The sequence below is a fragment of the Mustela lutreola genome, chromosome 8, assembly GCF_030435805.1.
Source record: "Mustela lutreola isolate mMusLut2 chromosome 8, mMusLut2.pri, whole genome shotgun sequence".
Taxonomy (NCBI): domain Eukaryota; kingdom Metazoa; phylum Chordata; class Mammalia; order Carnivora; family Mustelidae; genus Mustela; species Mustela lutreola.
Window position 1 is genome coordinate 149,949,757 of NC_081297.1, and position 13,461 is coordinate 149,963,217.

Sequence of the window (13,461 nt, forward strand, 5' to 3'; positions counted from 1 at the left end):
GCCTGCGCAGACACCCCTCACAGGATTTCCAGGGGTGCGTGCTTCAAGCTTCTGGCCTCTCCGTGGGCTTAAGGGATGCGTTTGCTGGCGTACAGCCAGGCTTTCAGGCCGTCTCTTCCTGTCACCAAACGGTGCTTCTGCGAAGGCTCTGCTGCTCGGGGCTCCAGCAGGAACAGGGAGCAGAGGAGGAGCGAGGCCCCGCGGATGTGCAGGGAAAGGCACCGAGCTCCCGCCGAGCAGCCCGGGAAGGGGCTCCCGCCGAGCAGCCCGGGAAGGGGCTCCGCCCGCCCCCAGCTTCCCGTTCTAGGGGTCCACCCAGGATGAGGCCGATCCAGCACGTCCTCACCCTACCCTGGGGACCCGCACAGGCGCGCTTCCCACAGTGATGCCCCAGCACAACGAGAACCACATCTGAGGGGTGGGTCTCCCTCCCGTCACCACTTGCTGCACTGTGGGGACAGGATGCCACGGGTGCGGTGGCCTCAGCAGCAAACAGCTGCCTCTGCCCGCCCTGGGGGCCAGGAGTCTGAGAGGACGGGCCAGCCGGCTGAGGTGCTGGGAGGCCTCGTACAGCTCGGTGTTTCTACTCATGAGGGCACTGACCCTTTCAGATCGGGTCCTCACCCTCGTGACCTCCGTTAACCTATATTACTGCTCTACAAACACCATCTAAGGACCCCCACACAGGGGCTTAGGGCTTTGCCATGTCACTCTGGGGACACAGTCCAGTTCATGGCACAGTGTAGAAAGGAGCTGGCATCAGGGTGACGAGCTCTTGTATCCCCAGAAACGGCCCCGAGACCCGCACCATGGCTCTCTCCCAGCCCGCTCGCCTTTTCCTGCTGCCGCCAAGGGGACAGTCAAGTGTAGGGAGCACAGGGCGATGCCCAAAGACGCACGTGTCCTCACGTGGCCTAGACCCAGACTCCGCATCCTCGTGTCCTAGGAAATCCCAGGTTTTGTGCCTTCCGCAGCAGCGGGCTGGAGTTGGGGAGGACGCGGTGTTTGAACTGTGCACGTGGAGGGCTCAGCTTTGAGGTGAAATGGCGCCTGGCCCGTGGTGGGAATCTGCTCTGAGCACCCGGATGGCGTAACTGCGTGGGCCCCGGACTTACAACTGTGTAATCACTCGCACTTGCGTTTAGAAGGACGTGCACGTGGTCCTAGTTCTCCCTCCGCTGCCGTTACTGATGGGCTGGCGGCAGAGCTGGACCGGGGGACAGCACTCAAGAGGGGGCTGGGGACAGGGAGGAATAGAGGCTCGGCCCCCCGATGGACGCCAGGCGCTGCCCACCGGACCGTCCCTCCCCAGGCCAGGAGTCAGGCTGCTGGCGCTGCCCCGGGGCCCCAGGGAGCAGCAGCTGAACGGCTCTCTTCTCTCTCGCAGCTCGAATCATCAAGACAAAGCAGTGGTGTGACATGCTGCCGTGTCTGGAGGGCGAAGGCTGTGACCTGCTCATCAACCGGTCAGGCTGGACGTGCACGCAGCCCGGCGGGCGAGTGAAGACCACCACGGTGCGTATGCCGCGCCGTGCACCCCACACTCCGGAGGGCGAGCCGGCCCCGGGTGGCGGGCCCCCATGGGGAGGTGGGCCCCATGTCAGCAGGCACGGGAACGGGGCAGCTGGCTTGGTGTGGAGACACGGCCAGCCTCACTGCCTCCCCCACGCGGTCTGTCCTCGCCCCCTGCGACTGGGTCGTTCTGTCCTTACTGTGTCAGACTGTCCCCATGCCGGTGGGCCCAGGGGCCGGACAGAACCAGCCTGAAGGCGTCCACCCAGAAGTCAGCTCAGAGCCCCATGGGGTGGTTGGTCACGTCTCGTTGCTGGGATGGCGGGGGGCTCCGGCAGGAGCACGGGTTAGGACCCCCCACAGCCGCTGAAGCCTCTATAGGGAGCGGGAGCAGGGTAGGCGCGGTCCTCAAGGTCTGCTCCGGCTCTGGGTACTGCGTGGTGGCCGTCCGGAGCAGAGGCCCCGACCCTGAAACCCCCGAGGGCACCCCAGTCCCTCCCAGAGCCCGCTGAGGGGCCCCCTGCGTACCCTCTGTCCCAGTAGCCGAGACCCGCCTGGGTCCCATGGCTGCTGTCCCGAGGGCACAGAGTGGAGGACGGGGAAGGGTTCTGGGGCCGCTCTCTGAGGTCCCTTTTTCAAGGTAAGTTCCTCAAGGCCCACGCACGGTGGTGTGAGCCATGGGAGCCGGCGCCTGCGTCCACAGGCTTGGGCGCCGGGACCCCGCAGCTCTCAGCCAGCCCAGCAGCGGCCTCTGCTTGCCCGACTGACCGTCACCCCAGTCCCGGCTCTTCCGTGCCCTCCACGTAGAACCCGAGCCCCGAAGTGGGTTGGGATCTCCTGGCCTTGCTTTCCCGCCTCTGCGTCTTGGGAATGTCCAGTCAGGCAGGTCTGGGGCCCACAGGGAAGGATCTGGAAAGCCCGGCGGACATCTGAGTGTCCTTACTGGGTCACGCAAGATGGGGGCTGCGGCCCCTGCAGCTGGGGAGGGGGAGAACCTGCCCGCTTCCTCCTTCCTCGCGGGTCAGTCTGTGCAGGGGAGCCCCGGCAGGCCATCCAGATGCATGTCCAGGGGACCTGGCTCCTGTGGCTGCCGAGGAAAAGCATGACCCGGGCCCCTCGGGGGCTTGTTCTGAGGACGGGTCGTCTGTCTGTGGGGGTCAGGCGGGTTTGTGTGGGCAGCAGCGCAGGCAGGACCCACAGGCACCGGCCAAGTGCCGCTCTCAGCCAACAGGCCGGGGAGGCCACAGAGAGCCTTGTGCCGCCCAGCAGCCGCCCAGGCCATGTCTGTCCACGCCCAGCACGGAAGCAGCCGGTCAGCTGGGCCTTGCACCTCTGATGTGTGTGGGGGTCACCGGCTCGTGACCTGCCACCTACCGGCTGGCTCTCAGGGGCCTGGGGGGCTTCTGGCGTGTGTTGTCCCTTCCAGGCGCATCCAGGAGGTAGCTTACCTTTCTGGATCTTTCCGGGTCTTTCTGTGTGCTGTACCCAAAAGTCAGAGAGCTGGGAACAAGCAGATCCTAGACAGCCAGCCCCTGTCCCCGCCCCTGGGAGCTGCGGGTCAGTGCGTGGATTCCCCGCTGGGCCCATGGCAGCCCTGAGGGCGGGACGTGCCTGTGACAGGGCCTGGGGCAGGAGGGCTGGGGAGGCTCCACACCACCCCACCTCAGTGGCCCTGGGGTGTGGCTGTGGGGTCAGACCTGCACTCCGGGCCCCGAGCCTGGTGCTGGGGGCCAGCCCGCTGGAGGACTGACCCCACAGGCCCAGGAGCTCAGGACCCTTGCCTTGGTCTGGCTGCTGTGAAAACCACAGCCGGCAGTGGGCGGCAGACGTGGTCTGTCTGCCTGCGGGGCCAACCCCCCTCAAACCCTGGGTCTGGTTTAGCACAAGCCCACGCGTCCTTTAGCTCTGAAGCTGGATTCTCCCATCTGCCTGTTTGGGGGAGCCCACCTGGGGGGCCGCTGGTCCTCGGGCAGATGCCCCTGTGGGCCCGGTGTGGGCAGGACACCTGCTAGGCCCAGGGCCAGTCCGCAAAAGGGCTCGCTCTCGGCGCTCCTCGCCCCTCACAGGGGTGCACGCCTGGGGCCAGGCGCCCCTGGCCATGTGGAGGGCTTGTGCTCTGGATCTGGGCTGGCGCATCCCGCTGAGGGGCCGCGTGGTGATGCTGGAGGCTGGGGCCACCCCAGGGGTCTGCAGACGCGTCTCTGGCTCGGACAGCGGCCCTGGCATGTGGTGGCCATTCGCAAAGCTTTCTTCAAAGCTCACTCAGGCTCTCGACCCAAACACCAAATACTTGGAGCGTGTGGTCCCGTCTTCAGGACGGCAGCTCCGTCCCATCACCGACGTTGGTCAGCACCACCATGTCCTGTTTCACCACGAATAGGTTTCCTGTGAGATGGCCTTGGAGTGCCCTTGTGGCTGCTTGGCCACGTGACGGCCCATGCCCCTTCAGCGGCCACAGTCATGTCTGAAGGGCTGTCCCCGACCCTGCTCCACTCTGCGAGGGCCGGGCCGCTCACGTCTCTGTGCCCGGCAGCACCCGGCGGCGGGCACGGGCCTGACGGGCCCCTGCCCATCCCCCCACCCCCCCACCCCCCGCTCAGGGCTGACATAAGAACGTGCTATAATGAATTGTGCCATCACCTGTGTGGAGCCCGGGAACGTGCTGACGCGTGCGTTTCCGAGCACGCTCCTTCTCGGAGGTCAGGTCCTCACCCCATTAGTGGGCCGTGAAATTAATTTGCTGGGTCGTGACCCACATTTAAGAGAAAGAAGAAGAAATTAAGTAAAAATATCAGAGAATGTCGTGTCCTGAGGGGGAATCCGGCTGAGCAAAGCTCCTGCGTGCACGGGGCCGCCCGCAGGACGTGGTGACGGCTGCAGGTTATGGTGAATCGCGGGGAAGCTACCGTCCTGGGGAACTCGGGGAAGATCCAGCACCCGCGTGATTTCCGGGCTCTGCTTCCACCCTGGGTTGGTCCCGTGGACGCCAGTCAGCGCCAGGAAAGGAGACATGAGGGACGCTGCAGGCTGACCCTCGGGGCGACAGCGCCCTCCCATGACATCCCCAGAGGTGGTCTCCCCCGAGCTCCACAGTCCGCTGATGGCGCCCAGCCTGGGTCCACCCTGCAAGCGAAGTGCCCTCCTGCCCTCCCTACGCCGTGCGCGTCCCCAGATGCTAGAGGCTGAGCTCACAAGGGGCACGTGCTGGCGGCCACCGTGATGCCGCAGTCGGGAGCCGCTCCACCACACGTGCGCACGCATACGTTTTGCTGGGTGCCCGATGGGACCTGCTGTCCTGTCTCCCCAGTCAGAATGGACCAGCCAGACGGGAACCCATCTTCCCTGGGAGCTGTTACGCGACACCTCTGAATTCTGTCCTGTGCAAACAGCCCATTGTGGGCCTGAGGACTTCTCACTGGGGTATCCGTCTGGCTCTGTCCAGGACCCGGGATTTCCTGGGAACTCACTTCCCCCAACAACATTTCCACGAGCAGGCTCTGAACCAGTGGCACAGCCGCCCCCGCCCGAGCACGTCTGTGCCCAGCTGTCCGGGGTGGGGGGCGCCAGTGAAGGTGTGAGCAGCGACAGGGCGTCTCTGTCGGATGACGCTGGGAGGGGACGCCCGGCCCAGCCTGACGGTCCCAGAGGTCGGCGCTCGCTGCAGACCTGATCACACGGCAGATGAGCCCCCGGGTGGGTTATGTTCTCTGTGGTCCTGTTGGGCTCTGCCGACGGGCGTCTCCTGCGGTACCAAGTGTCTGGTCCTGGGTGTGAGCTAGCGCAGGCCAGGCCAGGCCACCCAGCTCTGCCGCCCAGGATGACTCGCCGTGTCCACACTGCCCAGTTACCCATGAGGTCTCTGCATTCCTGCATCCCAGGTGTACCCCTGAGGGCCTGGCGTGTGCCAGATCTGGACCCTCTGAGCAGCCCATGGGAGCGGCACGTGGGCCTCTGCTCTGGGGGCACCTGGAGCGTGTGGTTCCTGACTCCACCAGCCAGACACCGTTTAGGGTTCCTTGGGCCAGGCACCTGCCCGGGGTGGACAGCAGGAGGAGGGTACACGTAGCCCTGAGCCCTGGACCCCGGCTCTGAGCCCCACACACCGGCGTGGAGATTCTTGTAAGACCATTTGTAGAAACTCAGCAGTGCTTGTCCTGGGTGCCCAGTTGAAAGAACACACATAGTTGCTTCCTGCTTTTGCCCCCTGGACGCCTGTGTAAAGTGACAGGGAGACGGAGAGGAGCAGAGGCAGAGTGTGCGGGAGAGGAAGCGGCAGAAGCGGACGCTCTTGGTGGGCGAGCTCGTCGGGGCACCGTGCTCAGGTCCCCGGCAGTGAGGAGCAGCTCCTCTGGGTGTCCTGGAGGTCAGACGAGCCCTCCTAGCCCTCCCAGCTGGCCCCGCGGCAGACAGACCTACCGGGGGCTCACACAGCGAGAGGAGCAAGTCTGGACACCCTGGACCCCGTCACGCTGACCACAGGCGTGGAGGCGACATCCTGGAGACCCAAGTCCTGAGGCGCGCAGGCCCTCAGCTCTCGGAGGGGACGCTGCGGCTTCTTTCTGGGGATGCGCCCTGTGAGGCTCCGGCGGCCCCACCCCTGACCCCGCACCTGGAGGCTCACAGGGGCAGACATCCGTTCTCGTCGGCTGAAGCCACAGTATGCCAGGGCCATGCTCTGAGGCTCTGCGGGGTGTCCGTCCAGCCTTGTCCTGCCTCTGGGGCTCTAGGCGCTCTGGGGCATGTGGCCGCATCCCCCAGTGTGTGCGTCCGTCATCACAGGGCCACCTGACCACGAGAGCCGGACCTTGTGAAGATGCCCTCTTACCCAGGCTCTTCCCACCTCAAGGATGATTCCGGGTCACAAACTTGATCCCGTCCTTAATTCCAAATGACATTTCCAAAAACGGAAAGTTCTGGGTGGATATGACTTTGGAGACCTGACCCATCCCCGCACTAATTTACCAAGCTTAAGGCTGAAATCCTGGGTCACTGTGGTTTGGGGCCTGAGGACCTTTCTGGGAAGCCCACCAACTGCCCACCAGCTCCTCACGTCACACCCACCACCGTGGACGCAGCAAAGTGACGACAATGACCAAAGGCCACCGCCCAACCATGAGCAGGGGAAACTGGAGGAACGGGGTGCTGGAGGCAGTGGGGGAGGCCCCGCAGAGCAGGGTCCTAAAGCTGGCCGGCGGCCCGCGGGATCAGAGGCTGGTCAGGAAGTGAGGCGGGGACAGCATGCCCACAGGGCGCCAGGCCCCGGCCTTGAACCTTCCTCCCTTGGAGGTGCGTCTGGCTCCGGGCCCCTGAGCCCCACGTAGGGGTATGGTCACCCCGCAGCCGCCATGCTCCGGTACGAGGCACCCCTGATAACCTGCCCCAAGCCCAGCCGGGCTGCCCATGACGCAGTGGTGACCTGTCACCCGCAAAACCCCCAAGCCCCAAGTTTGTGTGAAGAGGAGAGTCATGGCCACGCCAGGACGCGGACGTGGATGCTAAGAAGATCAAGAATATGTATCATTTTATGAGAACGGGACACAGTGTGTGCACAGCGCGCACACGTACTCGTGGGATCACGCACGTGTGAGTGTGTGCTCACGTACACCAGCGTGAGTGTGTAACCGGTTCTGGAAACAATCCGGTAGAACGAGGAAGTCTCAGCCAAGGAGTCGATTTTTCCAGAGAAGGAGGATTAAACAAGACTAGAAGATCGGTTCAGGAATTCTGAAGAATGCAAGGTTCAAAAGTAGAGAAACGCAGAGAACAGATGATCAAAGAACTTAAACCCCGAATTCCCAGAGCTCCCAGATGTGGGCTTCCACGGGCGCGACCACCAAGGGTGGGGTGAGCGCAGGTCCATCCGTGGCCGCGAGCACGGGGCTGCAGGGGGGAAGGCGCCCTCTCAACCCAGATGGAAAAAGGGGTCACGGACAAAGATTCAGATCAAGCACGTCTGATGTTCAGCCGAGCCCCTCGAAGCCCGAGGTCAGCCGTGCCGGGTCGTCCCGAACCTGGAACTCGGGATTCCGTCAGGGGAGGAGGGAGATGGCCAGCCTGGAATCCAAAGACTTCAGGGACGGTCCCCGGGCTCAGGGAGAGTGTCTGTGGATAGCAGGGCCCCCTCTGTGCTGGGCGCTCCCCTGGGCTGGGAATGAGTGCTCCGTGTCCAGCACGAAGCCCTGGGAGCCCCTGGCACAGCCCGCTACAGTGGTCGGTCCCCAGGCTTTGGGCTGACTGGGCATTTGCTCCCCAGGGATTCACCCATACCTGTTCTGTGGGCCAGCATTTGTGGGGCAGCACATTTGCCCCTGGGGAGGCCCCAGGTCCCCTGATGGTCATAAACCTGGCTCACATAGGTGATTGGGGCAGCTTCTCCTGGGGGTAACAGTAGGTCAGAACTGGTCAGAGACAGTCAGGAGAGAGACGGGTGCACACAGAGCCCGTCCTGGGGCCAGCTTCCTAGAGAGCCTGGCTTCTCAGGAATCCCAGGGTCCAGGTCATCTCCGGGATTGAGGCACGACCTTGGGACGTATGGAAGAAGCCGGCGTCCATTTAGCCTGCCCTGGGGGCCGTGGGCCACTGGTGGAAGGACAGTGAGCTTTGCTTTGGTGAGGCCGGTTGGCGCCACAGGTGTGCGGTCACTCTGACGCGGACAGATGGCAGATAAGAAGCTGTGGCTGTGGGGGAGGGAGTGCGGGGTCTGCGGTGACTGAGGGGACTGCACAGCCACTGGCGTGACACGGAGACGATGAGGGGCACAGACAGTCACTCCAGGAGGTGCACGTGTGGGCACGAGTGTGTCCAAGGTCAGAGGGAGGCCAGCGTGGCCGAGCTCCTGGCGCCCGTGCGGGCAGCTTGGAGCCCCCACTGGGGAGGGCGCAGCGGTGGCCATGGAGGCAAGTCGGGGAGCACCCTAGTAGGCGAAATCCACCACTAAGTGGCCCCCCTGTTCTCAGGAAAGGGGTTCCTGGTCCTCCCGGTCCCCTCCTGCAGGACCTCTCACAGCCTTGCTGACACTGGCAGCCTTGGGGGCCTCTGCGGTTCCGAGTACCCCGTGTTCTCTCTCCCCGTGAGTCCGCTTCCGCTGTCTGCTGCTGGGAACACACCTCCCTCCGCACTCATGGCTGCCAGCGGCTCCTTCACTCCCGACTCCTGGGAGCGTCGGGCACAGCAGGTCCCATCCCCAAATACGGGGCTCCCAGCTGGGCCCCCGGGCAGCTGGACTCTCCCATCACACCAGCTGGCGAGTTCTGAGTGACGCCCAGGCGCTGGGCATGGCTCCGTGGGCCCGTCCCCAGCGTGAAGCAGCAGGCGGCTCGGGCGTTTCAGCAGCCCCGGGCCCCAGGGCACTGCAGACCCGCCGCCAGCTGCGAGCTCCTGCCCACGGGATGATTGGGACGCCAGCCAGGAGCGCAGTGCCTCCTGGAGGTGCTCGGGGGCCCTGGGTTTGTCTTTGATCTCCAATGAGCCATCCCCGCAATCAGAAGCTTTTATTACACAGCTGAGTCTCAGCTGCCGTTTTGCGGCTCGTTCTGAAAACCAATGAAAGAAAAACGATTCTGGGCCGCAAGGGAGATGGTGTGGGGCATCCTGGCCGGAGGCCATGGCTGGGTGCCGTGTGGCGGGTCTCCCCTTGTCTCTGTTGGGAACAGGGAGACAGTGGTCCCTGGGGCTCCGGTGGGGTTGCCGTCAGCCGGCCAGGCAGCATCCCAGGCCCCAGCAGAACCCCACACCCCCCGAGCTCTGCCTCGAGAGCCTTCCTGGCAGGCCCAGCCTCGGGGGGCGGCTCACTGGTCACGTCCCCCTCCCGGGGTCTCCACCGCCGTGGTAGACTGGTGTAGACTGGGCTTGCCCCAGGCTGGCCTCCTAGAAACGCACCCTCAGCCTTGGTGCTGCCCCAGTCCCAGAATGCCAAGACAGAGGGATAGCACAGAAAGGACTGTCGGTTAATGTGGGTCTGTGTACCTGGGGAGCAGATTGGACGGTCTCACCTCAGCTCCTGTCTGGGGACTTGGGATGCAGGTGAGGACCCCCAGCAGGCGCTCAGGAAAGGGGCCTCACGGTAGGAGGTGGACCAAAGGTGGGATACAGGAGACAAGCCTGGGGCCTAGGAAACCCCTCATTGTTCAGGAAGGGACATGGGCCCCGTCGGATCACCCCAGTCCAGCTGCTGCCGTGTGAGCAGCTCCTGCCTTGGACACTGGGTCCCAGCGGAGGGAGTGACCACTCCTGGGACACCACTGCACATCTCAGCACCAGAGCGAGAGGGGTCGCAGATTTACCTCTAAAGGACAAACGGTGGGGCGCCTGGTGGCTCAGTGGGTTAAGTCTCTGCCTTCGGCTCAGGTCATGATCTCAGGGTCCTGGGATTGAGCCCCGCATTGGGCTCTCTGCTCAGCAGGGAGCCTGCTTCCCTCTCTCTCCCTCTGCCTGCCTCTGCCTACTTGTGATCTCTGTCTGTCAAATAAATACATAAATAAAATCTTTTTAAAAAATAAAGGAGAAAAGGGGTTTTCTGAAGATTTTCTGGCTGATTCCGTGGGCAGGGGCCTGTGGCTGAGCCCCTCCTGCCCCGCAGGCGCCCATAGGGACGTGCTTTTGTACCCATTTGGTGGGGGGCTCCCAAAGACAAAAGGCTTCTCTCAGGTTTGTAGAATTGGCATCCAGGAAGACTGGGGGTGGTTGGCGGGGACCCACCCCGATGCAGCGCAGGCCTGCACTGGCTGGTTCTCCTGCACGAACAGCAAAAAGCGGCGAGTCGGTACTGTGGACCCGGTCTGCGATCCGTGCTGTGTTCTCCGAGCCACGCTCCCCATCACCACGGCGGTGGCTGGACGTTTCAGTAAATTCCCTGTGTGAGCACAGACATGTGCGGCCGGCGTGGCATCGGCTGGGACCGTGAGCTGTGACATTCTTCACGTCCCCGGCAGAAATGAGCCTGAAACAGAACGCCGGTTTGACGGAGCCCGCGTGGTTTCCGTGGGCCCTTTGGGTTAGGGCTGGGAGCTCCTCTCGGCAGCGGCGTCGCGTCCATCCACACTTTCGTTAGAGAAGTTGTTCTTTGAATCGTTCCAAGTACATAATGGCAAATGGTTGAATTGGGAGGGAACATGCGCCCCAGCGACGCCGGGTCCTGGGCCGAGCCGCCGCCTGGGGATGGAGTGTTGCTGACGCCGGAGACAGGACATCATCCTGCCCAGCGGACCACACTGGGGTCCCGGACAGGGACGCACCCCCGTGTGGGGCCCAGGAGGCCGAGTCCCGCCGTCCCCTTGGTCTGGCGTGGGCAACTGGGTCACATGGTCCGCGCTCCCTTCTCTCCCCTCCCCCAATGCTGTTCCCGCCACCCCCATCCTTCCTGGTTCCACGTTGGATGCTGGGGACGCAAGGGTTGAAGCGTCCACAGGCCCCGGCTCTCCGCGCACCAGTGGGCACCCAGCAAGGCTCCCCGGAGACAGCACGGGGTGCCAGGTGCGCTGTCACCGTCAGCGACAGCTCAGATGTGACTTCAAAAGTATTTGCTGAATCAGCGGAAGAGAAGGCCCACCCCTGGAGGCTCTGGCCAGGCACCGGCGTCCCACAGCAGCTCCTCATGCCGGGGGTTGGGGGGTGCTCAGGAATCCAAAAAGGTCGAATGGCCCCAGATCTCAGCAGTCCTGAGGGAAGGCCCGGACGGCGCGCACCCCCATGGGGGCCCGTCGGAGAGCGACCCGCTGAACGGGGTCCCCGTTCTGGACGAGCGGACGGGCTGCCGCCTCCACACCGCCCATCTCCGCCAGCCTGTCGTGGACCTCCCCTGCCCCGTCCACGGCCAGGAGCGTTTCTGTTGCACCACCAGTCCAGGGGGGTCCCTGTGATCCCGCGAACGTGAGGCGGTCACCGTGCCGGCAGTGAGGGAGAGAGAGGATGGAGAAAGTTCCGAGGGATCCCGAGTTCCCAGAGGAGCTGTCAGAGCTCATTCTGTTCTGAGTCCAGGTTTCATGAGCTTATCAGGCAGAAATACTGGCAAAGTGGTCAAAAACATGTTTTTTCCTATTTGTTTAATAAGTCTTTATGATCTCCCAGATGACATTGCTCGGGGCTGTGTTTCTCTGTGGAGGACGGAGGCGAGCGGCCCCCGACAGCGCCGTGGAAAGGGTCACGTAAGCGGGAAGCCGGTCAGTGCACGCGAGGCGGGAGCTGCCCAGCCGAGCTCCTCTCCGTCCAGCGCAGTGCTGTGCCCCACACGACGGGGGCCGGTGGTCGTCCGCACGACCCGGGTCCCGGCCCGCCCCTCATGCCCCCGGATCTGGGCACGCCGGTGCTCGGCCCAGCTCCGCCACCCAGACAGCACCCCTCAGGATGGGGAGCCCCTTCCTGGCGGTGTCTGCACACAGCACGGGGAAGGGGCTACAGCATGAGGCAGGGACGCTTCTTCTAGACAAGTCTTTACAGATGGAATTGAAGGATCTGAGTCTCAACTCAAATGATTTTAAATGTCAAGTCCCCATTAGACCCGAGAGGTACTGGGTGACGTAGGTTCTGAGTCATAGGGATGCCGCGTCACCATCTGGCCCCAGGCCCCATCACGCCCCCCGAGCCAGAACACAGAGTCCAGGCTTGCCAGGGGCTGCGTGGACACCCCTGCCGCGCCCCCCTCTAGGGCTGCCATCTCCACTTTCTGCGCGGGCTTGTGTCCCCTGCCCACAGGGTGACAGCTGTGGTGCATACCTGGGTAGCCTCAGTTTCCTTATCCATGCCTCCCCACTGCCACGGGTCCTTGGGTCAGTGGGAAGGGGAAAGAACAGCATATGAAAGACCCAGGGAGTCTGTGAGGGGAGAAGTGCTGCTGTTTTCTTTGTGGGCCACCTTCTAGAACACTCCGTATGGCTCACACCCCCAGGGCTGCACCGGGAGGAAGCCGTCCCCGTGGCCTTCCCCCTAACCCTAACCCCAGAGCTGGCTGTCTGGCTGCATCTCACATGTCACAGCCCGTGTGACATGTTTTCCCAGAACCGGATGCGTTGGGGAAATAGTGTCGCTCCTCCCCACAACCATGGCCACCCGCCCTCCGACAGGGTCCTCCTCCCCACAACCACGGCCGTCCCCCGCATGACCAAACAAGCTGGGCCGACCCTTGGAGGACAGAGGATCAGTCTGGTCCTACCACCAAGTCTGTAAAGACGTGGCCCGGCTTTCTGGATGCATACGGTGGCCGACTTCTTATGCCATCAGCACAGCCTCTGCCCAGCTTCCCATTCCAGGTATTTTGGGAAGTGAGAACAACTAGCATCACACTGTGACTCCGTGAATAGAAGCACGTGCTGAGGTCTGGTCACATCCCCGTGGGCACGTCACGAGTGGGTGGGAGGCAACTCCGTGGCATGTCCCTGCCCGACAATCTGAACCCCATGATGATAGAGTCCTCCTCAGGTGCAGACGGAGGCTGAGGCTTCCTCCTCGCTCCTGGGCCTGACCTTGGGGCCCGGACACTGCTGCACTGACCGAGAAGGCAGCAGCAGAGGTGGGGTCTGGCCAGCAGGAGCTCTTCCCGTCCCACTGCAAGGATCGGCTCCCAGCAGCGTGGCAGGAGAGGAGGTGGTGGGCGGAGGTGAGCCTCACGGGAAGGGGCAGAGTCCACAGCAAGAGCCCCTTGGAGCGGGAGCAGAAGGAAGCAGCAAGACCACTGGGGCACACAGGGGCCACTCGGTCCTCCATTCTCAAGAGAATGTACAGGCGAGACAGAGTCCCTGACCTCCCAAGGAGGATGAGATACTCTTGGGAGCCGCCCCCCCACTTAAGAGCCTGTTGGGGGTCACATGAAGACTCTGGGTCTCTGCACTTCCAGACCTTCTAGGCCAGGCAGGAGCCGACACGAAGGATGAAGACTTGCTCACTGCTGGGCCCGCTGGCTCATCCCAGCCCCCGACAGGCCTCTGCCCGTTTAAAGGGGATTAAAAAAGCATCAGA

At 63.5% G+C, this 13,461-nt stretch overlaps 1 protein-coding gene across 2 annotated transcripts in view; it reads left to right on the forward strand.

Annotated features, from left to right (window-relative positions):
• The window catches only part of TAFA5 (TAFA chemokine like family member 5), a 170,886-nt gene that overhangs the window by 143,588 nt on the left and 13,837 nt on the right, over positions 1-13,461 (forward strand). For both annotated transcript variants that reach the window (XM_059187304.1, XM_059187305.1), the window contains exon 3: positions 1,388-1,515. In XM_059187304.1, coding sequence (XP_059043287.1) covers positions 1,388-1,515 — 128 coding nt within the window. The remainder of the gene's footprint in view (positions 1-1,387; positions 1,516-13,461) is intronic.